The sequence below is a fragment of the Condylura cristata genome, unplaced genomic scaffold (genome assembly GCF_000260355.1).
Source record: "Condylura cristata isolate star-nosed mole 26May11 unplaced genomic scaffold, ConCri1.0 scaffold00023, whole genome shotgun sequence".
Taxonomy (NCBI): domain Eukaryota; kingdom Metazoa; phylum Chordata; class Mammalia; order Eulipotyphla; family Talpidae; genus Condylura; species Condylura cristata.
Genome location: NW_004567124.1, coordinates 15,010,632 through 15,034,566, shown reverse-complemented (window position 1 = coordinate 15,034,566; position 23,935 = coordinate 15,010,632). Strand labels below are relative to the sequence as shown.

General features: G+C 35.4%; 1 protein-coding gene across 4 annotated transcripts in view; it reads right to left on the bottom strand.

The window, feature by feature from the left end:
* Window positions 1-23,935, bottom strand: part of RAB27A (RAB27A, member RAS oncogene family) — a 68,744-nt gene that overhangs the window by 16,966 nt on the left and 27,843 nt on the right. For 3 of the 4 annotated variants that reach the window (XM_012728489.1, XM_012728491.1, XM_012728490.1), the window contains 3 exons: window positions 9,236-9,410; window positions 3,291-3,376; window positions 2,092-2,195 (listed from right to left, as the gene is read on the bottom strand). In XM_012728489.1, coding sequence (XP_012583943.1) covers window positions 2,092-2,195; window positions 3,291-3,376; window positions 9,236-9,388 — 343 coding nt within the window. In that variant the 5' untranslated portion in view covers window positions 9,389-9,410. Of the gene's footprint in view, window positions 1-2,091; window positions 2,196-3,290; window positions 3,377-9,235; window positions 9,411-19,926; window positions 20,014-23,935 lie in introns of those variants that run through there. The other variant, XM_004687773.2, reaches the window with a different exon arrangement.

The window sequence follows — 23,935 nt, the reverse complement described above, 5'->3', positions numbered from 1 at the left end:
TAATCTCAAGACACCAAGTAATATTTTTAAACACTAGATATTCTTACATGTATTTTCATTTTAAAGATTTGGATATTATCAATTTAGCACTATAACCTTCCCCAGTAGATTCTCCAGGGTCATAATAGATCATATAACCAACAGTGGGAAACGTTCACTGCAAACTGCTAACTGGTCAAGCAGAATTTTAAATGGCTTGTAAACAATCATTCAAGAGAACAGGAATTCTCCAAAGAGCAAAAATTAAGATATATATAAGTTGTGCTAGGAACCACTTTTGCTAATGCAGTTCTAGAATTTTCCATGACAGGACCTTCCTGACAAATGTTTTGGCCCTGAGGGAAGAGGAGGGACCTCTAAGCCCAGAGGAGATCTGGAACTAGAGATAGATCCATTAAAGCCTTCAAGAGGTATTTATGTTTTTGTGTCATTTGCGTAGCTCCATAGGAGTGAATTGCTAGATCATATGGAAGGTTCATTTTTAGCAGTTTGAGGAACGTCCACAAAGCTATCCATAGTGGTTAGACTAGTTTGCATTCCCACCAGCAGTGTAGGAAAGTTCCTTTTTCTCCATATCCTTGTCAAAATTTGTCGTTCGTAGTTTTTTTTAGTAAGTGCCATTCTCACTAATATATGATGGTATCTCATTGTGGTTTTAATTTGTATTTCCCTGACTGCAAGTAATGTTGAACTTTTTTTCATATGCATTCCTCTTTGGAAATGTGTCTTTTTTTAGCTATTGTGCCCATTTTTTTACTGGGTTGTTTTCTTTGTTTTGTTGAGGTTCATCAGCTCTTTGTATATCTTTGTGATTAGTCCCTTATCATTGTATTGTGTACAAAAAATTTCTCCCAATCAGCAGGGATCTCTTGTTTTAGTTAATGTCTCTTTTGCTGTACTGAAGCTCTTTAATTTGATTTAGTCACAGCTACTTATCTTTTCCTTCACTATCTTTGCTTTCGGTGATTTGTCTTTGAAGATGTTACTGAGGTGTATGTCATGTAGTGTTTCACCTATATTTTCTTCTATATATTTTATGATTTCGGGTCTTATGTTTAGTTCTTTAATTCATTCTGAGTTGGTTTTTGTGCATGATATGAGGTAGTAGTCTAGCTGTACCTCTATGTTTATTGCAGCACTGTTTACAATAGGTACACTATAGTGGAAACAACCCAAATGCCCAAAAATAGATAACTTGGTCAAGAAGTTGTGGTATATATATGTACAAACACACACACACACACACAGAGAGAGAGAGAGAGAGAGAGAGAGAGAGAGAATATTACTTACCAATGAAAAAGGAAAAACTCATACCATTCACAGAAACATGGATAGGGATCATGCTGGAAGGGATCATGCTCAGTGAAATAAGCCAGAAAGAAAAAGGATGGCATCACTTACAGGAGGAATGTAGGTGCTCCAAATAAGGGATCAGGGATAAAAATTAATTATTCTAAAGTAAAACCCAAAACCAACAGGCAATTATAAATTAGAGATAATCTGCAAGGTGGGGGAGGAGGGAGTAAGATCAAAACAGGGGTGGGAAGAGCACAAAGGACTATAGTGATGGTGCACAGGTGAATTAGTGGTGGGAAATTCACAGGAATTATACCAAAGATTACATTGTATACCAAAGCATACATTGTATAAAAACAAAGAATGATGTGAAACATATGTAAAATTAAAAAATTATAAAAATGTTATTTATGTCTATATAATTTACACTTTAGTATCAGGAATGATGAAAGAAATAATAGTATACAACAGTCACACATATATTTAGAGACTGAACTTCTCTAATTTTTCATCTGTTAAATGAGAGTAACAGTCTCTTCTGCAGAAAAAGGCTGATTAAGAGATGACATGGAAAGCCCTGCCTTCTACCTGGAGTACAGGAAGTACACACAAATCAGTTAGTAGTACTAGGAAAAGAAGAGATTTTAATTACACTTTAGCTCTACCCTAAAAACCTTCTTTAAACAGCATTTTAAATGGTACTAGGAATGTCTCCAAAATAAGAGAACGAAGTATACTATGAGACATGCTATTGTGGGGAGTAGGAAGTAGGAGGTAAGAAATAATAACACTTACTTATCCAGTTTCGCACATTGAGAAAACTTTGCTCATTTGTCAGATCAAAAAGCAGAAGAAACCCCATAGCATCTCTGAAGAACGCTGTTGTCAAGCTGCGAAACCTAGGAATGTGAAAGCAGACTAATTACCTAACCGACTGTTGAAGTATAGTTACCAGCAATGTCCTCAGTCTCACAATAGTTAATAACCAATTAGATGTTTAATAATGTGCCACTTCTAATAATTTCTCATTGTATATACATATTGTACCTCCTAGTTATAAAAGATTTCATGAGTTTTGCTATTTGAAGTGATACTTTTAACAGTATAAAATTACATATAAAATCAATTATATTTGGCATCTTATAACACATAATAGATATCTAGAAAGAAATACTTGCACCTATATCTAGACCTTTAAGGTTCCAACAATTATCAAAGTGCAAGAAAATAGCTCTCTCCATGTCATCTAGTCTGCTACATCAGGTTTTCTTAAACACTTCTTACATTTAAGAGTATCTATCAGAGGTACATACCAAAATAGTTATCATTGAAATAATCTGATGTCTGGAATTTGCTTTGAAATAATTTTGAGGGTAGTGTGAGTAGTAGTAAGGCATAAATATAAAAATAAGACCACCACTTGGTAACTACTGACACAGGGAAATGAATGCATGAACTCATTGTATCACACTTTCTATTTTTATATATGCTCTAAGTTTTCCATAATAAAAGGTTAATAAAGCCCTTCAAAGAACTGAAAGAAAATAGAAGCTATAGATAATTAAAAGCAAACATACCAAGATTTCATGTGACTTATTTTGGTCAAGCAATTCCTGACCATATGAGTTAATTCTAACCAGATTTTCCACTGGATTTCAACAACCTAGTAAGAATAATATGCATATCCATAGCTTCCTTTGTTAATGTGTAAATATAGGAAAAGAACACAGAAAAGTACACAAGCCAAAAGAAAAGGGAAAAAAGAAGGCAAAGTGTCCATTTTGAGAAGGATTAATTTTTTTGACTTGTATGAAATAAAGTTTCTATTATCATGTCTCAAATGATAAATTTCTTGCTAATTTGGCAGCATATCTTATCTAGGTGTAATCAACTAATCAGTTGAAATTTTCCTGCGCAGGTCACTGTGTGAAAAGTATAGTTGTTATTTTTTCCCCTTCCTTTCAGTAAAAACTACAAAACTGAGGCTCTCATACCTCTCCTGCCCCGCTGTGTCCCATAACTGCAGGTGAATTCTCTGGCCTCTGCCAATAGCTCCATCTGGCCCATTAGCTCTGTATACCTGAAAAAGCAAAATAAAAGAGAAAAATAAATTCTAAGACCAGTAAGCTCTTCTTACTTTATTGTTTAGTACAACTTCCTAAGCATCTTAAACTTCTAAAGAAAATCCCATCTGTAATACAACTTGTATTTTATTTCAAGTAACTATCTTTGGATGATAAAATAATTTATATCAAATAAACTTATAGCCATATTATTGGAAATGTATTGTAAATGTATTTAAATATTCCATAATTTGGATTAAAAATAATAAGCACCTCCCTTTTTCATGAAGTCCCCCCACGTTATTAGTTTCAGGAAACATTACTATTATATGACTACAATTATTTTACATTACAATTAACATCCCATGTTTAAAAAGTATTCTTAAAACAAATCTATGGGAAAAACTTTTAGAATGCAGACAGGCCTCTGAAAATGTCTTCTTTCATAAAAGCATTAGTAAAAATGTCAAATTAATGTAACATTTAAAGACATTTACTCAAGATAAAAGTCTTGATACCAGCAAAAACAGTAAGTGTAGTGTTGTTTTAATGCCCTTTTCCTATAACTAACCACTCCGCCCCAGCCCACACACTCCACAGTAGCCTTTAAAACCAAAAGGCGGGACCTCCTTGGTGGCACATTGGGCACAGCACTGCAAGCTAGCCGAAGCTACTTCAGTGTGAGTTCAATCCCCAGCCCCGGAGGTAGCAGACCTCTCCTGTCTTGCCTGCTGCTCCTCCCCTCAGCAGTGTACTTCAATGATCTGCCTGTTCGGCTCCCTACTCTGTCTCTGGAGAATCCTCAAACTGCCCCTGCAACTCTGGCCTGTATCCCAGTTCTGTATGCTTAAATAAATCTTTGAAAAAAAAAATGGTGTACAACTTCTGGTAGATGTGAGAACCATCAGCCTCTGTTCAATTATTTGACATTACAATTAACAGGATAGCAATATTAGTTGTGACTAACAATAGGTTAACCAAAAACCCTTAAAAAATTGTAATGATATGTCCATCAAATCAGTCATTATAAATATGACAAAGGAATATGATAGTAGAGTCAGAACATGTTTGGAGTCCCCACAAGTCTCATCTGAAGAGAACTATCTGGAAGCTGCCTATAAAAGCTCCTTTCCCAGACTTTATCTTTATTTTACCCAACTTGGTTCAGGGCTTTCTCTTTGAGAACAGACCCACCCAATGGAGCACTTGTTGAAAACAATTTGGTTCAATTATTTGACATTACAATTAACAGGGTAGCAATATTAGTTGTGACTAACAATAGGCTAACCAAAAACCCTTAAAAAGAAAAAATAGTAATGATATGTCCGTCAAATCAGTCATTATAAATATGATAAAGGAATATGATAAAAATGATAAAGACTAAAGAAGGGACAATGAATAATGAATCAGAAAAGTGAAGAATCTTATGAGGCATAATCCAGTATATCATATATCATATGTATGTATGTATGTATGTATGTATGTATACCAGGAATCTTATACAAAGAGGCAGGAAAAAATGTTTGAAGAATATCAAATAAAAGCAACCCAAATTTGATGAAAAATATTCATGTGCACACTCAACAAACTTTAATGAACTCAAGAAGGATAAACTCACTACTAGATACATTACCATCACACTGCCAAATCCAGAGATTAAGAGAGAGCCTTAAAGCAGAAAGTGAGAATTGATTCATTACATACAAATGATCTCAATGAGACTAACAGCTTTTTTGTCATCAAAAATAATAGAGGTCAAAAGGCAACAAGATGACATAATCAAAGTGTTGAAGAAAAAAGACTACCAACTAAGAATTCTACAACCAACAAAAATATTCTTTAAAATTGAAGAGGTTAAGACATCCTTAGATAAAGAAAAATTGAGGATATTCATCATTAACAGACCTGTGCTACAAGAAATAATTACAGTGCTTCAGGCTGAGATAAAACGATGGTAGGTGGTAATTCAAATCCACACACAAAATGAAAAAGTTCCAAAAAGGTAACTACAGAGGTAAATATAAAAACAGTACAAATGTATTTTTAACTCTTTTCTCCCAGCTGATACCTGCATAAAGTAATAATTATTAATTTGTGTCGATAGACACAAAATATAGAATGATGTAATTTGCATGAGAATAAGATACAAGGAAAGGAAAGAGAGCCTATCAATAAACTGTTGTACAGTATCAAATTGGTTTTAATCCAAACTAGATTGTTAAAAATTTAAGATCATTTTAATTTCCAAAGGAACTACTAAATAATAATATAGAAAAATAATGATAAGGGAATTAAAAGACCTAGAAAATATTATGATACAAAATTGTTACAGACTTCAGCCCAGTATTATTATTAAGCAACAATAAAGCAAATAGCAGCATTATAGAGATACATAGTGTAACAAAAAGAGACAGGATACAAGTAAAGCAAGAAACAAAATAGAAGACACAATTCCTACCATATCAGTAATATATTATATTATATTAAGTGTAAAGTCCATTTACACAATTCCTACCATATCAATAATATAATATATTATATTAAGTGTAAAGTCCATTAAGTAAAAATGGAATTAAAACTACAAATTAAAGGCAGAATTTGGCAGAATAAAAGAAACATGATCTTAATGTCTATAAGTAACACAGTTTTTCCATTTTAAATTGCTCTATATGAATTTTTTAAATATTTCTTCATTTTTTACATCATTCTTCATTTTGTGCATTTTTTCATCTCAGTTGTAATCCCCATGGGCTTCCCACCACCAATTCACCACCCTGTGCCATCACCACAGTCCAGTACACTCTTCCCACACTCTATATTAATTTTCATTGAGATAATGTTGGTTTGCAAAAATGTATATGATTTAGAGGTAGGCTCACATCTCAGCAGATGAACCAAGCACACCTATCTCTCCACCAGTCTGTAAGTGCCTTCCCCACATTGCTCCCCAGCCCCATGGCTCCCCTCTGATAGCTTCAACTCTATAAGCAGATTTCCAGGCTTTGCTTTGGTTTAGTATTGTGTGTTCATTTATTTTGCAAGAGACATACTTTGGATTCAAAGATGTAAATAGATTACTAATAAAAACACAGAAAATAAGACACCATGAAAACAAAAATCAAGAGTGAGCTGAAATAGCTATACTGAGATAAAACAGACTAAGATAAAAATTGTTATTAGAGATGAAGAATATTTTATCATGATAAAAAGATCAATCCATCGGGCCCTCCCTGGTGGTGCAGACGGTTAAAGCACAGCACTGAGAAACTAAAGCCTCATGAGTTCGATTCCCACCTACCCCGGAGGTGACCACATGGTGTGGCAGACCTCTCCTGACCCACCCGCTGCTCCCCTCAGCAGTGTACTTCGTCAATCTGCCTGTTCTGCTCCCCACTCTGTCTCTGGTGAAGCCTCTCACCGCCCCGAGTCTCTGGCCTGTACCCCAGTTCTGTATGCACAAATAAACAAATCTTTAAAAAAAAAATCAATCCATCAAGAATATACAGGGATAAGAAGGGAGAAGCAAACACTTCAATAACAATATTTAAAGACTTTAATGTTCCACTTCTTCAATAATGGGTAGAACAAGTAGGCAAGTGAAGAAGAAAATAGAAGATTTGCACAACACTGTAAACCAAATAAATGTAACAGACATGTAGTGAAAACTTCACCCAACAACTACAAAATAAATATTCTTCTCACATATACATGAAACATTCTAAAATATAAACCATATGTTAGGTCATAAAACAAATCTCAATCAATTTAAAAGATTCAAATGATACAAAACATCCTTTCTAATCACAATGGATTAAATGAGAAATCACTAATTGAAAAGAAATTTGGAAAATTCACAACTATGTGGATACTACATAACACAGTCTTACCTGGGTCATAGAAGAAACACAAATCAGAAAATATTTTTGGATGAATGAGAACAAAAACATAACATACAACAAATTATTGACTGAAGGTAAAATATGCTCTGAGGGGAAATTATAGAATACCTATATTTAAAAAAAAAAACTAAGAAAAATCTCAAATCAGTAACTTCAAAACTAAAGTTAGAAAAATAAGAATAAGCTAAATCCAAAACAAACAGAAGGAAATAAGTAATTAACATTATAGTAGAAATAAATAATTTTATTGTTTGGGAAATTAACAAAATCAATAAACTAGAGTGAACAAAGATAAAAAGAAGGTTCAACTCTAAAAATAAAAAATGGGGGCCCTCCCTGGTGGCACAGAGTGTTAAAGCACAGCACTAAGAAGCCAAAGCCACTTCAACATGAGTTCAATCCCTGCCCCAGAGGTGAGGAGGTGACCCACATGGCGAGGCAGACCTCTTCTGACTTGCCTGCTGCTCCCTTCAGCAATGTACTTCAGTCAGTTCCCAGCTCTGTCTCTGGTGAGTCCTTTCACAGCCCCTGACCCCCTGGCCTGTACCCCACTTCTGTATGCATAAATAAATAAATCTTAAAAAAAGAACTTTGAAAAAAACCAAAAATAGAATATTATTTGTTGATAAAATGGAATGAAATTTTGATACATGACAATATGAAAAAAACTTAAAACATGCTAAGTAAAATAAGCCAGATACAAAAGCCCATATGTTGAATGAGTCCATGAATATATGTCTAGAACAGACAAGCCCATAAAGAGTAGAGTAGCAGTTATTAGTGGCTATGGAGGAGAGGGGGAGGAAATGAGGAATGATAGCTAAAGTATGGGTTTCTTTGCAGGATGATGAAATATTCTAAAATGAGACAGTGGCAAAAGTTGCAAAACCGTGAATACACTGACAACCGCTGAATGGCATATTTTGAATGTGTGAAATTTATGTTATGTGATTTCTATCCCAAAAAAGTTCTTTTAGCCAAAGTTTTTAAAATAAGAATTAAAAATATAATCACATACAAACATTGGATCTACCAATTATAAGTCATTACTAAAAATTTCAGAAAGACCCTATTTATATTCATCAGGTCCCGGTTGCTGTAAGATTCCTTGGAGTGAAAAAGGAGACCTAGTATAGAAAGGAAGTACAAGGAAGAGACTGAATATGCTCCGTTAAAGGGATTTTGTTACTATAAGCTCCTGATCCCTGTTAACTGCTTTACAGTAAACTGTTTACAGGTTTACTGCTTCAGTGTATTTGTCCATTTATCAGCCAAAAAAAAAAAAAAAAAAAAGTAGTTCATGGAAAAGGCATTCTCTTCTCTGAAACTCTGACATATTTAACTCTTCCTGCCTTTCCCTCCACCACTAAAACAGTTTTTAGTTTTTATATCCTTAAAAAAAAGAGTGAGACTCTTCCTTTCTTTCTGTTCAACCTCGCCTGTTCCTTGGTTACTTCCCACATCAACACATACTTCAGGCATTCCACACTCCTGCTCCAAACTCACCCTTCTGGCAGCAGCAATGCATCCTGCCACTTAGTATTCAGTAAGGAATTGCCTGAATCCTTATTTTAGAGAAGAGCCATTACAAATGTTATCAAAGGCAAAAGACAGTACCTACAAGATAGGGATACAGAGAGGAAGCATATTTGTAGGCTTCATAACAAAAGTAAATGATTGTAGAATTCAGAAGGGAAAATAAAGTCAAAAGTGTTAAAGGAGAAAATGAAGAAGAATCTTGATTTTCACTTATTAGTGTTTGGTTTTATATGACATGTCCTTCAGTAGAATCTTTTAAATCTCCTTATTCAGAACAAACAGAATACACTTTTATGAATTCACTTTTATAAATTCAACTTTTATAAATTCAACTTTAGACTCCAACCTTTGGGCTTCTAATTCCTATGAAGTAAATCACACAGACTAGCAAAAGTTAACTCAGAGGTTATATTTTTACATAGAAGGATATAAACTTACCACTCTCTTTTCCCTGAAATCAATACCCACTGTCGTAATAAATTTTGAGTTAAATTTTCCATCTGTGTATTGGTAGAGTACACTGGTCTTCCCTACTCCAGAGTCTCCCAAAGCTAAAAACTTGATGAGGTAATCATAGTCTCCATCAGACATGATGAAGAGGTCAGTGGTATACCTGCAAAATACAAACAAATGCATAAAATTTATTAGAAGATATAAGAATCCTCCATAAATAGAGTGACTAGTTTTAATATTTCATTCAGAAAGTACTTCTGTATAATCCTACATGCTGAAGAGTTCTTTGAAGACAGAATTAGGCATTATTCACTGCTCATGGATCAAATTTTGCTACATGAAGTACTACTGAAGTAGCAAAGTTTTAATTAAAGGTGCTTATAATAGCAATGTTAGGATAAAAATTCTATGTGAAAATGATAATCAAGACACTAATGCTCACCAATTCATATACAAATCCCACAGAACAAAAATAACACAAGAAAGAAGGAAAAAAGGAAGGCAACTGCTAGAGTAATAATTCTTAGCATGCAAGTTTTTCCAAGCCCCTCCTTTTTGAAAGTCTCCTAGTACTGAATCCTTAGCTTTCCTTTTTTTACTTCAATATCTAGACAATTTCATTTACTTATTTTCACATGTTATTGTAGTTTCTTCAAAAACAATGCTGAATCCACAAGATGATTTGTTTTGCAGCTTCCTTATACATCATTATTGTTGTTATTTACTGCAAATTAAGTCAGACTTTCTGGATTATCACTGTCCACTCTGGAATTAAGCACCAAATTTGAGCAATCACTACTCAGAGACCAGAGTTACACAACTAATGGGTCATTTACCTAAATTTGCTAAATTTATTCTAAAAAGCAATGCTTACAGTCAGTTTTTTTTGTATCAATTCAAAAACAAAATTCCTCCTTACATAAGAAAATAATCTTGTTTTTACCAACAATCTTAACAATGATTATTATTTTATTCTTTGCAACCTGTACTCATGGTTTGTTTTTATCCTCCAACTAGAGTCAAATTATTCAAAATACCAATCTAACTGAAAAATGTCACCTTCAATTCTTATATCCTATTGCTAATGTTAATCTACCCTACTGAAATTCAGAAAAATAACCAGCTCTTTCACTACCACTGACTTTACTTTTCCATTAAAGCATACAAATGTATTCACCATCCTCACACATGCTGCTGCCCTACAATTAGAAGCTGCTGATTCTCCTCTCATCATACACTTTCCCCCTTATCCTACATTCAGAAGCTGCAGTAAGATTAAATGCTTTCTACAGGATTATTTCTATAGACCCATAAAATTAACAAACTCAGGCAAGGACATTTATTGACTTTCCAGATTACCTTTTCTACTTTTTCCTCAATTTGGTGACTCACCTTATGCTCAAAATTCCTCCTGAGCCCCCAGGCCTTTACAATATACTACCTCAGTGTGCTTAGGTGCATATTTGCCGCTCCACATTCAGCAAGACTGGACAGGTAATAAGGGTAGAGTTTCTACAGGCATTCATAATTCTGTTTGTACACTATAAAGACAGACATTTTACTGATGATATCTTTCCTATGTGATAGATTCTGCAATCACAGGTGTAAGTCACTGTTAGTAATGGCATACAACAGAATTCTTGTCCAGAAGAAGACGACAACTTGTGTAAACATAAATATTCTACTTTATCGTATCGTAGCATCTCACTTAGTGCCAGGTTTTCAGGAATAAGAGTTAAGAATTGAAAGAAAATCCAGACCCTGTTTAATGAGAAAGCAGACTCCAAATTCTGCACTGAGAATTTGTAAAAGACTTTGTGCCTATCTTATTTCCTACCTGCTATTCGATTGAAAAAAATGGTCACTTCTTTATTTTTACATGTTTTAAGGTACAGGAGGAAATGCTGTCACCAATAGCATACTGTTCTCGAATTCTCTGAGAATGCTTGAGTGGAATTCAGACAAATAAAACTATCTTTGCTGCACCAAAATTTAATGGGTTTCATTATCTGGAGAGAAGAATTATATGTGTAAGCCCATAAATGATCTTCATGACTTTTGTCTTCTATTTGTGTTGATATAACATCTTGCTCCCAAACCAAGGCACCTTAAAGGAAATGTTAACGAACCAAATGCCACAACTGAAGATCTAGATAGCAGCATCAAAATTAATCATAGTTTGTACTCTTCCACCTCTACCTTTAGACAGCTATCTTTTCTTGATCCAAAAATAAATGCGTAAATCTTTTGCCCTCTGCGTTCAGAGGAAGTAACATAACCCAGAGACGTTAACTGATCTCTACAGTACAGAGAACAGGTCTCCTAACTCCAAGTCCAATGTCTACTCAATGCCAAACTTTGTGTACAAACTAGTTCAGCATGAGAGTTCAGTTTAAAAAAGTTCTATCAACAAAACCATCTCTGATTCTCTAAAGCCACTTTGGTTAAGACCAGATATACCTAACCAAAATTATTTGGATCTATTTTTAACAGCTCAATTTGCTTCAGGCTGATTTTAACTAACTCAAATAAGTTCTGACATGGACAAACAGGTTCTGATTGCCTCAAATAAGGTTGATGGCTTAGAGCATATTTTACTATTTGGATTTAGTGCTTAACAATTAAATTTATCTCCAACTAAGCCGTCCTTTAATTTTATTAAAAGGTTTGTATCTAGTTCAAGTCATCCATAACTGATTTACTTATACACTGGCTTAGACCAGTTTAAAAAAAAAAAATGTGGTTCAAAACACTCCAAGCTAATTGCTCAGAGAGCCAAACAGTTCAAGACTAGAAATATAAAATGATCAGCAGAAGCACTAGAGCAATGGTTTAATGCTTTGAATGTGCATTGAGCCAACAAATATTTACTTATAATTATTGTAATTATAGACAACATGCACAGTATCATTTTCAACTTGAGCAGTTTGCATAGGTTGGGAGCAAAGAGAACTGTCAGAGAATCTGACAAACAATATGGAAAGGTGTTATGAGTGGTTCGGTCTTCTTTAAAAACTCACTTAGCTCCCATTTTATCTCTGGAACATGGCAACAAAACATTAAACCATGTTCCAAAAACATAATGAAAGATTTTAGATAGGGAAATCGTTAGCAAGTTTGGAGGCCATATAGTGTTTGTCGTAAGTTGGTTATAATGACCAGGCTGGACTAGGTTAGTGAAGACCTCATTCTAAAGAGCAAAGAAGCTGCAAGGAAATAAAAGCATTCAGAAAGCAGGCAGGTCTTCCAAGCAATGGTAGATTTTTCAGGATTTGAGCTGGTTGTTGATGATGACAGTCTCCTTATCTCAGCTTGCAGTGCCCGAAGTCAATCCTAGAGTTAATGGTAATCATTCTATCTTCCAGCAGAAAATAATCCTAGTCCATAGCAAATTATAAGCCCAAACCAACACCACATGCTTGTATCATCACTGCTTACCATTACCCAGTAAGGAGAACTTGATGTTACGTTCTCAATGCTGGCAAGTTTTCATACAGGACCATTTTTATATGAAAATTGTTTGTACTTCTTATTTTTGCTACTTAAGTGCTAAGTGCTATTTCTGAGGGCTCTTTTCCAGAAAGAAAACACTCCACTCCCCAAAGATAGAAAAAAATATATAAATTAATTTTGTCAGCATTTTAGAGCAGACCAGGAAACTGTGACAATGTACACAATGAAGACTATGACATTTGGGGACACCAAAACAACATTTTGTAGACCCCATTTCCAGCAAGTACTCCTGCCTGTTGGTGCTTGGGAAACCAGTCAATCAAAGTATTCTTCTTGCTTCCTACTCACATTGCTCTTGCTAAAAATGGGTTAGGAACCTAGATCAGAGGCCCACATGTCAAGCACTTCATATTGCATTCATGTAACAAACCTTATCACAGCCCCAAAGGCAGATGGCACATACAAAAAACACTTCCTCCCTCAGAAGGATATAAGTACCATTGTTTTACAGACAAACTGGGCTGTCTACTCACATGATATTCTGGTTTCGATTCCAACATAATATTGAGAGACAGAAAAAAGTGGAAGAGCACAGACTCTCAAATCAAATCCCCTGCATATGAATCTAGTCATGTCACTTCAGATAATTTAATATCTGCTGCCTTGACTTCTTCATCTGTGGAACAGGGATAATTTCCTATTTTACTAGTTCTAATGTGCATATACTTTCTTATTATAACTCCTTGAACACTGGGGTGTATCTTACATTTCACAGTCTCACAACTCATGTCATCATGCTATTATTCAATCAGGTAGTGCTGGAGATACTAATTTTGTGCGGTATCTCCTTTCATTGTCATCTCCTTGCAAAGCCAAGAATTCACCAGTGACTCAGTTTAGATTTGATAAACAGTAAACCTAGGTCAAAGTGCTGTTGTGGGCTTGAGTTATGTACATCTAAAGTGCCCAACACAGAGGCCTATGTGATTATTAACTGCTGTTAACATTATCATCTAGGAACCCAGCTTCCAAGGGTTAATCTGCAGACAATATCCCTTTGTTCCCTAGAACAGTAAGAAAGGACTGAGTCCCTACACTAAAAACTCCTAAAATTAAAAAGAACCTAAAAAGAGAGCTTGAGCCAAAACTCTTTAAAATCCCATAGTTCCTTAAGAAAGTATTACCTGACAATCTCAAGGAAATGCCTTCTAAAAAGAAAAAAGTGTTCCTAATTTGAACATGAAAAAAAACTTTCTTACTCAGCTCACTTCTATCTCTCCTCCTTTCACAAATATTTTTTCAAAGTGCTCTCCACCCTCACATCAGATTAGCAAGAGAAGGCAGGGAACACTTACTTCCTTAACATGTACTATGTGGTGATAATTACCTGAAGTGAAAGTCAATGATCTTCCATATTTGAAAACAAAATAAAACATGTTTTAATTGTTTTCAGGGAATGATATAGGAGAGATTGTAATTAAGAGCAAAGAGCAAAGTACTCACACTTGCACTTGCCTTCTCTCTTTCTCTGTCTCTCTGTCTGTCTGTCTGTCTGTCTCTGTCTCTCTCTCTCTCTCTCTCACACACACACACACACACACACACACACACACACACACACACCATAATCCAAAAATCTAGGAAGTTTCCTATTAAAGTCAATCATAGATTCCAACTTTACAATATTCCAATTGTACAAATTTACAGCTTTATAATATCCAACTTTATAATACATTAGGCAGAGTCATTCTAAAACTACTGCAAATAGAAAAATCACTTCCTAAAAGCCAAATTTTTCCTTTCTCACCCATATGTAGTAGAGTCAAAGAGGTGGGGATGGGAAGGACAGAGGATAATATTACATAGAACAACTACCAAGTGCCACAAATAATATTAGACAAACACAATTTTATTTTTTGTACTTGTCACTTAAAAGGAACTTGTAACTTTATAGTATAAAGTCTTTTACTATATATGGACTGAATATTCTCTTAATATGATAGCAAACAGATTTGGGTTCAAGTTCTGACTCTTCTTTGTATGACCTGGTTCAAATTATTTAAGCTAAGTCTCCATTCTGTCAACTGTAAAATGGAGATAACAAGATCATGAACCTCACTGGATTGTCTTGAGGATTAAATGACACAATCCACAGGAATCTTTTAACACATTGCTTAGTCTGTGTAATTAAAACTTGTTTTTAGCATTAATATTACTAATAGTCTTATCAAGTTCTTTGTTACCAAGGCATGTTATGGTACAATCAATTCTTAATGTAACCAGAACTGAACCTTTAAGAAAATCATAGAAAGAAATTCAATTTCTTCAAGTTCAAATATAATCATGTAGGGCTTTGTATCCATCACAAAAGCTCCCATTGTATTCCAACTAAATAATGGATTTTATCTGTGTGATCTTGGGCAGGAGTGTTCATCAGTTGAATGCTCTAGTTTCCAGAAGAGAAAACTGAGGCCTAAAGAAAGCAATGAACAGTTTGAAATCAATTTGTTAGAAATGAGGCTGAGTTAGATCCTTAGCTTCCTCAGTTCCAGTTCCACATCCTTTTCTAACAGACCAAGATTTCTGCCCTCTCTGTGTCCTTTCCTTCAGAACTCGGAACCTCAGTTGTAGTTGCTTTGGTTCAGATATCACAAGGTTTTTGCAGTGCCAACTGCTCTAGTGATAGTTGGCTTTTGGATTAAGGCTGGGTGGGGTTCAAATGCTGGGAAAGAAGAATCTATATTCCCACCTTTACAGTGTCTAGATCACAAAGCTCCTTCCTTCTGATGGGTTCCCCCAAGGAGAAAAATCCTAAACTGAGGGTTGGTATGCCTCTTCAGTCCCAACAAACCCAAGAAAAAACAAATTGTGATACTTGTGCCATCCCCCATAAATACTCTTGCTTTCCATCTTTCCTATGGTTTCAAACTGGAAGGAAAATAGAAAAATCATGAAATTCTTCATTTTTCTATAGACTTGGTTGGTTAAGTCACTAATCTTTAGTTTGAAATTTTCTTCTTAACCAGGATACTTTTCTCTGATACTGTCTTCAGTTGTCTGTGAAAATCCTCTGGCTCTCACTCTCATTCTTTCATTCAATATTTACTGAATAATTCTCTCCTTAGTGGCAAAGTACATCGGGGAGCCAACACTCACAATGGAAAATATTTTCCTTCCTGACATAAGACCTCAGATTTTCAGCCACATCCCAGTCTAAGTTCTCTTAATGACTCTAACTGCTTCTTTGGGTTTTCAAGTAAGTCAATTCTGATAAACATTTTAATCTTCCCTCAAAAACATAACACAACACAAAATTGATAGCCCCATGCTTTTTTCCCCCTACAGTTATGTGTACAAGTCATGTTTGGCATGAATGTAAAAAGGCAAAAAGAATAAAAATCTGAAGTTCAACAGAAAATAAAGGGAAAAATAAAAGAAACATGGAGTAAATCGTAAAGATATTTTTTCTGGAAATATTTTTGAATTATTCCAAATGGTTGTTAGATATTTCAATATGAGCCTTCCTCACCTTGGCTCAAAATTATATAGATGTTAAATAAGAATATAGTGCTTATATAAGACTTTATTTGCTTTCAGATAACCTAAGAGGATCAACATTTTAAGAAATGTATTATCAGGACATACAATTTAATGCCCCCTTATCCAGGGATTCATTTGAAGAAAAATGCCCACATAGCAATGTTTGCCAAAGAACTATACAGTCTATGTGTGCTTTGGAGTTAATATTAAAAAGCAATAAACATTTCTTGTATTTTTACAGCGTCATCACTGACCCCACCTGAATGCCAGAGGATACACATAGTGGGGGGCAGAGATATTTTCTAATGTGCCAAAGTATGAGTAGGAAGAGTTCTGCTACAGCTCTCCAGGCCTCTGCAATTCCAATCCTCTGATATGTAACACATCTCTTTCCCTTCCAAAGCAAGATATATACTGCCCAGCTGTGGGGCTGTTCACGTCCACAAGAGGAGATATTGTTTCCTTTTATGCACATGAGTTTTCACTTTTCAATTTCTGGTCAAGGTGTGAGAAGATAGTTCTGCTTCCTGAATAGACTGAGAGAGGAGGAGATGAATTATAAACAAAGAACTTGTCTTATCTGTGCAAAGATCTCAGAGAAGTAGAAATCTCATGGCTTTGAAAAACAGGACGACTTTGGAATCTAGCTCTTTTCTTTCTCTTTATTGAAAAATTAGTTTGATTTTATCCAAATAAGAATACTATATTGTAACTGATAACAGAAATTCCTCTACTACCTATGATTCATAAATGCATGACAATTAATACAGGGGTTTGTAATAAAATCATAGACCCATCCTCATACTGAGGGAGAGATATTCATAGCTAAAAACTGACAGAATCTATATTTGCATATTATTTGGTTTATTATTTATAAATGTGCTTGTTAGTTAGGAATTTTGTTTTCCTCATTTAACCAAAGTAAAGACTAACTTCTAGAAAATGGTGATATTTCAACATCAAGTTCTTCAAAGAGAAAAATTATCTGCAAATACTATAGAATATATATTTTCAAATATTACCAGGACCTCCCAACATATTTTCTTTCATAAAGTTTTTACCAGATATTCACAAACTCTGAAATTCTCCATGACCTCAATAGGTAAGCAGCATAACCTAGTAAACAAATAATATAAGCAATCACATATCAGGAAAGAGGGGGACAATGAGACAATTTTTGAAAGTAGAAAATGTTCTTCTGGAAACCCAATGCCAATGACTCAAGTAAGATACTGGCTTTATTTTTTTATTTTAATGGAGATAACTGATTCATTTTTTACTCAAAAGGCATTATTTTGTTGTCCAAATCTCCTTTAGGTCAAAATAGGAATTTTTATAGTAATTTATAAAAGTCAAAATACCAAAACACTGGGTATTACATGACCATAGGGTTAACAGGAAAAATGGCACACCTACAGAATAAGTCATTTACAAGATATAGACAATACAGTTGCAACAGGAGTGGCTGTTTGGTTTGCTTAGTAATACCTCAAATAATATGAAAGCAAGCCACAATGGACATAACCATATGCCACTGTAATGGAATGCCCAACACATGACTAAATATGCTTCTCAATGGTATTACAAAGCTGGAAGTCTCCAAGAAATTGATAGATGTACCAAAAAAAAAGAAAAGCTGTAAAGTCTGTCCCCATGCAGTAAACGCATAGATGACAGTATTGCACAGGTTTTGGAGCCAATGTCTCCTATGTCTCCTAAGTTCAAACAATAGGACACCCCACCACTCACCTTCATAAAGTGAGTAGCAAAATGCATATTGGAGATCAATATATCACAGCTGTTCATAGGTCTAAGCCTGATTAAGCTTCAAACACTGATTTTATAGCCTTATTTTCAGTGCTTTTCCCACTTTATGTTAAGATATGGCACTGGAAACACAGCAAAACTCTTTTTCCAAAAATGGAAAAGAAGAATGACTTAAGCTAGCAGGAAATGGGTGTTTGCAAGTCCAACTGGCTAATGCAGGGAATTCTGCTATCAACAAGCTCTGAAGAGGTATAGTGAAGAGCTTTTCACTATGTCACAAGGCCGCCAAACTTCTGCAAGTCAAAGGCGGAAATGAGAGGTGACTGGCACTAGTCCTACCAGCTGAGTATCACACATCAAGTAGCACCAGCACACTCCACACTGCCAATCACATTTCCAGGGTTGCCAAACATAGAACACCATTCCATTTCTGACCCAGAAATGCTGTCTGGGATTCTACCAAGCCTGTCCTCACAGAACATGGGGCACACCTACCAAGACCTTTGACCAACACAGTCTGCCTGCCCTACTGTATCTCACCTGTCTCAGGCTTTTCATGTGCCATCACATGGGAAAGATGGTAATCTGTCAGGAAAAACATCAACCAAAAAAAAGACTGCTTCACTTTATGAAGGAATGTGATGTCTCTTTCATGCCAAGAAAAATATTAAAAGGGAAAAATCAGGAATTAGAAGATCTGTTGTGGATGATGGTACAAAATAATACAAACAATCCCAAGTTGGCAATAACTAGAAAAAGAGGAGATCACTGCCTTTTAGAAAGCAGAATGAGGGTTTATATTTATTCACACCATTTTAAAAATTGTGTCCAGAATATACACCAACCATTTGCACACTAGGATACTATTTTCTCTGTTTTATTATAGAAGGGATCTTAACAGTGCCCTATAATCACGCTTCCAACTTCTTAAACGGGGCCACAGAATATACCTTGAATTTTCTAGGATTAGCTGCTGTAACTGTGTACCTGCAGGATCTATGACAGTGGAGACTCCCATACCCACACACCTTCCTCCCAAGGCTACGCTGTGCCACTGGTTTAGCACACAGCTACTTAGAAAAGCTACTCAGAGGCACCAGACTCGCTTCTCCCTCTCCTGATCTACCCCACATTCTCACACTTGCCAGCTGTGACAGCACAGAGTTGTTCTGGGTTTCCAGGAATATGTTCTGCAGGTATGTGATGACTTCTAACACATAGCAAATACCCAGATCTTCACTGCTGTTCTTTCCCCTGATCTAATATCTACCTTATGACATAACATTTTGGGTTCTAGTAGCCTTACTCCTAACATTTACCACTGAGCCATTACCTCTCAACACTTTTTTCCTTTGCTGGTTTTATTTTGTGTGTGTGTGTGTGTTCCTTATTTCCAGATTCTCTTCCAAACTCCAGTTTGTGCATGCAAACACTATCTTAAGCTAACAATATCAAAGAATATGTACTTTCCTTGAAAAACAGTGAGCTGTTGTGGTAACTTCAAGATATTGTATCATTCTCCATAAGCTCCTGTGCTATCCTGTCTTCAGAGAATTTTATTTTGCCAAGAAGAAAGAATAGAATAGAGCCGTTCAGAATCCTTTGTGCTTTTCAATACTGCCAATTTGGGCTTTATCATGTTACTGAAAAGGCAGCCAATAAATATAAGCTGGTCACAAATTTCAAGTGTTATTTCTACCAAATCAACTTAGTTCTTTTAAAAACAAGTAGGTTCATAAAACAAATGATACTAAAAATTTCAGCTTCTTTTATTAGGTGTCAATAAGCTACAAACTGATGGCTACAGTCTTTATTATGTTTATCTCTACATTAACACATTCAACTACTCATGTTTCACTGCTCCCTAAATATTATATTCTTTATAGCCAAATCAAAAGGAAAGGAAAAAAACTCACCTAATAGACAAGGTGTAATCAGATACACTTCCTTGTGATTCACAAAAGTCTTTTCTTAGTCCACCTCCTCAGTATGCAGTCCTTAGCTTTGACTGCAAGCATTTCTATCAGCAGCTGTTTATAGAATGGGGTGTGTCTTGGTTGATTTATGCAAAAGGACTGAAGAACTACTATACATTTGCAGTCATTCTGCCAATTTCTAAATCAGCCTGTCAAATCACCACTGGTCTTTGTTACTGTTATTAAAATTTTATGGCATTTGGGTAAATGACCTGTATAATATAAAATTTGGGGGATTTGTTAAAAAGAGCTAAGTTTTATTGGTGTTCGATGATTATTTTAAGGGGATCTGTACTTCCTATTTGTTGGGTACAGAATTACATATATACAAGTTCAAGTTTGTCTACTGTGTCTTTCAACATGATATAGCCTCATTCATGTTTTATTAGGTATTCTGTTAATTTTTAAGAAACTGGATATATTTGTTTTTAGAAAATAAGCACAAGAAAATGTCTTAAAGTATATTAAGTAACATTCGAGAACAAGACATTAAGGCACTTAGAGCAGGTTTAAATCTACGGTCTTCTGTTTGGTACCCTGTGGTCCAGGGAGATGTCTTAAGAGTTCTGTAAGCTTTATTTTGAATGTGCTTTTTCTCTTTATTTTTATTTTCTAGCAGGATTAATAATTTATATAGCAAAAAAAACTATCTACCAGACTTAGAGACCTCAAAATTATTCACTTAATGCTGCTTTGCTGAATCATTTACATCTACCTTTAGTACATACAAGTTATCTGAAATTCTACTTACTGTTAAATTCTTATTAATGTCTGAATAATGGAGATGTAAGTTTCATCCATATTTTCTCTCTTATCATTTTCAAAAAAGTTCAGAGTACATTAATTCACAAGAGTTCACTCTTGTGAAATAAAAGAGTATACATAAACTACACTCAAGTTACAGCAAGGCTTGGCACATCTGCTCAGCACAGGTTTGCTTTTATCCTCTTAGGGCAGTCAATCAAGCAATAAAGAATGGACACAATATGTTACATCATAACATTTGTTATAGATCATTGTGGAGAATGTCTTATGTTTGGGAAGCTCCTTGTCTGACTTCTATAATATGATGAAACTATTCTAGATTTGGCTTACTTCTTGTCTACAGCAGATCAACCTCTTCACAGCTAGCTGGGTACTTCTGCATGGGGTCTAAGAAAACCTACATAGTACTATTGCAGCAAAGCTTCATTGCCTCAGAAAACTGTTCTGGTTTGCAAATCTCCTTTAGCAAGTTCCTTCAAATAAAATCTTACATGTACCAGCATACAAAACAGATGAAAATAGAAGCATTCTGATAAAGAAATGAAGGTAAGAACCCACCACCAAAGCCTGTGGGCCCAACAAGGGCTTAACAAGGGCTTAACAAGGGCTCTATTATATATGTTTCGAAAACCAATGCAAAAGCTCTATCCTTTAACACATCTGTGGTTCATCACATTTGCCTTCATCTTTGTACCCAAACACTTCCTGTCTGCCTTAAAACTTTTGAAAAACAACTCACACATGTAAAGTCTGTGAGGCTATTTTATTCGGCATCTCCTAAAGAAATGCTTTCAGACCTCCTCACTTACCATAATCTTTGCACTCTTCTCATCCACAAGGGAAAATCTGAAATATATTAGGTGTCCTTGGTGAAAAAGAGCTACCTGGAACTTGAGAAAGGAACACTGGATCACTAGTGGAGGAAAAACATCTGTGGGTTTAGGGCTGAATAGTTCTGAGAAAAATCTAGAACAAACTGCTATGATAAACCAAGAGACAGCACCCTACTTTGGGACAAGAAACTTGTGTTCTTAAAAAAAAAAAAAGGAACTGTGTGCAACCAGCTATATTGGTCATCCTTCCCTAAATCTAAATGGATGTAGTGAGGCTATCAGCAGTGGGCAAGACAGGAGAAGCGTGCCACATCATGTGGGTCAGCTTCCTGGCTGGGGAATCCAACTCGTGCTGCAGTAGTGGCAGATAGCTTCATAGTGATGTGTCCTCCAGGGAGGCCCCAAGGTTTATTGTTTCTGACACACTCCATGTTAACTAGAGACCTTCACAACTGAAGTCAACTTTCCAGCAGTGTACTGAGTCAAAGGACCAGAGATCACATTTAAAACAAAGATTATTACTCAAACATAAATACAAAAAGGACAGGTCTGTCTACCAGTAATTTGTGGTGAAAATGGGAATCTAACAACCAAAACTAACCAAGTAATCCAGTCACTCAAAGCACTTGTGCATGGACTCCCAGCCTGAGCACCCGCTTTGGACTAATCTAGCTGAAAAATACTCTTAAGCACAGTCAAAGAAAAAAAAAATCAGTGGAAACCCTAGGAATTTACAGAAAAATCTGGAGACAAGCAAACTGTGGTTACAAATCTGACATGACTGATTCCAGCAAGTGTGAGCAGAGATCCAAAGCTATGCATTCAGATACCCTAAAAAGCAAGACTCTGGAAAACTTGTAACAGGGTGGTCTCTAGGAAAAGGGAGGTTCCAGATTCCCTGCCCCACCCAAAAGGAGGGTGGAGCTGGGCAGAGAAGAGAAGAATCTGGAAAGGAGACTGAGGAGGAAGAATGCAGGCTGGAGAAGCAGAAGGTGACCTGAAGGAACCACATGGAGCAGAGATATACGTGAAAAAAACTGTGCTTGCTTCTTGATCCTGAACTGGTTGAAAGAGATGTGGGTGAGAGACCTGTGTGGAGGAAGTTGACTATAGTAGTGTTTATCTTGATTTTGATTTTGCTCTTTTCATCCCAGACTTGTCCAGAAGGTGCTTTAGACGACCTGTGGCAGGCTTTCAGGCCTTGCTCTGGGCCAATCCATTGGGGTAGACTTTTACCCACGAGGGGATGGGTAACTTATAGTGTTTGATTTAGAAACTATATTGTCTTTTCTCTATTACACATTAATTGTATCAAAGTTCCTTTCCATTAAAGCTCTTATATGTTTTGTCTTGATGCAGCAGAGAGAGCAGGTTTGGAGGTTTCAGGGGTGCTCTTCTCCCCGCTCTGTAACAAACTGACAAATGCTACCATCTGGTGTTTATTTGTGGCAGTTATGAACATTCTACAATTTTCTTAATCAAAAGTGGCCTTGGTATCCTGTAAAGACAGTATTAAAAATTTAAGATGTCCTAAAAATAACAAGAAGAAAGAAAATATATCTAGATTAATCTTGAGGGACTTACACTTAAGGGGAATCCTCAAAAGTCAAGACATACTTTGAAGAACACAATGAAGTGTTGATAGAGCAATGCTAAAATAACTGAGAATGTGTTACCTTGTGCTAGGTCAGAAGTTATACATTATACTTCATATGTTATAGCACAAAAATATGTAATAGCATAAAATAGCAAAAAAATGACTAAAAAATTTTAATAGTGATAAGAGAAAAAATTAAAATTCTCTCCACTGATTTGAATATTCCAAGAATTCAGAGACATTGTTTATATTTCATTCACAGAACCACTTGTCCCAGCTAATAGATTATGTCATGAGTAATTTTTATATAAAAGCAGTGCTATTTAAACCATTAGAGAGTTCTAGGGAGAGAGAAAAGGGCATGGGGAAGATGGAACACAGAAACTCAGTGTTCCATATAGAGCAGGAAGCCCCATGTAAGTGATGTAGATCCAACTCCAGGCTGCAAGGGTTTAAACATCAAAGAACCAGATAAGAGGTCAAAGACATATCAGAGCCAAATGCCAACAAATTAAAAAGCAAAATGGATCAAAAAGTAGTGTTATATATAGACAATGGAAACTACTCAGCTATAGCAAAAAAAAAAAAAAAAAGGTAAACTCCTGCCATTTGCAGCAATATGGATGGAACTGGAGGGGATACGCTAAATGAAACAAATCAATAGCTAAAGTTATGATAACATCATTCTTTTATTAAGTGGCATGTCCATTCCTGTTCTAAATTCTTAATAATCCTCACCAAAAAAAAAAAAAAA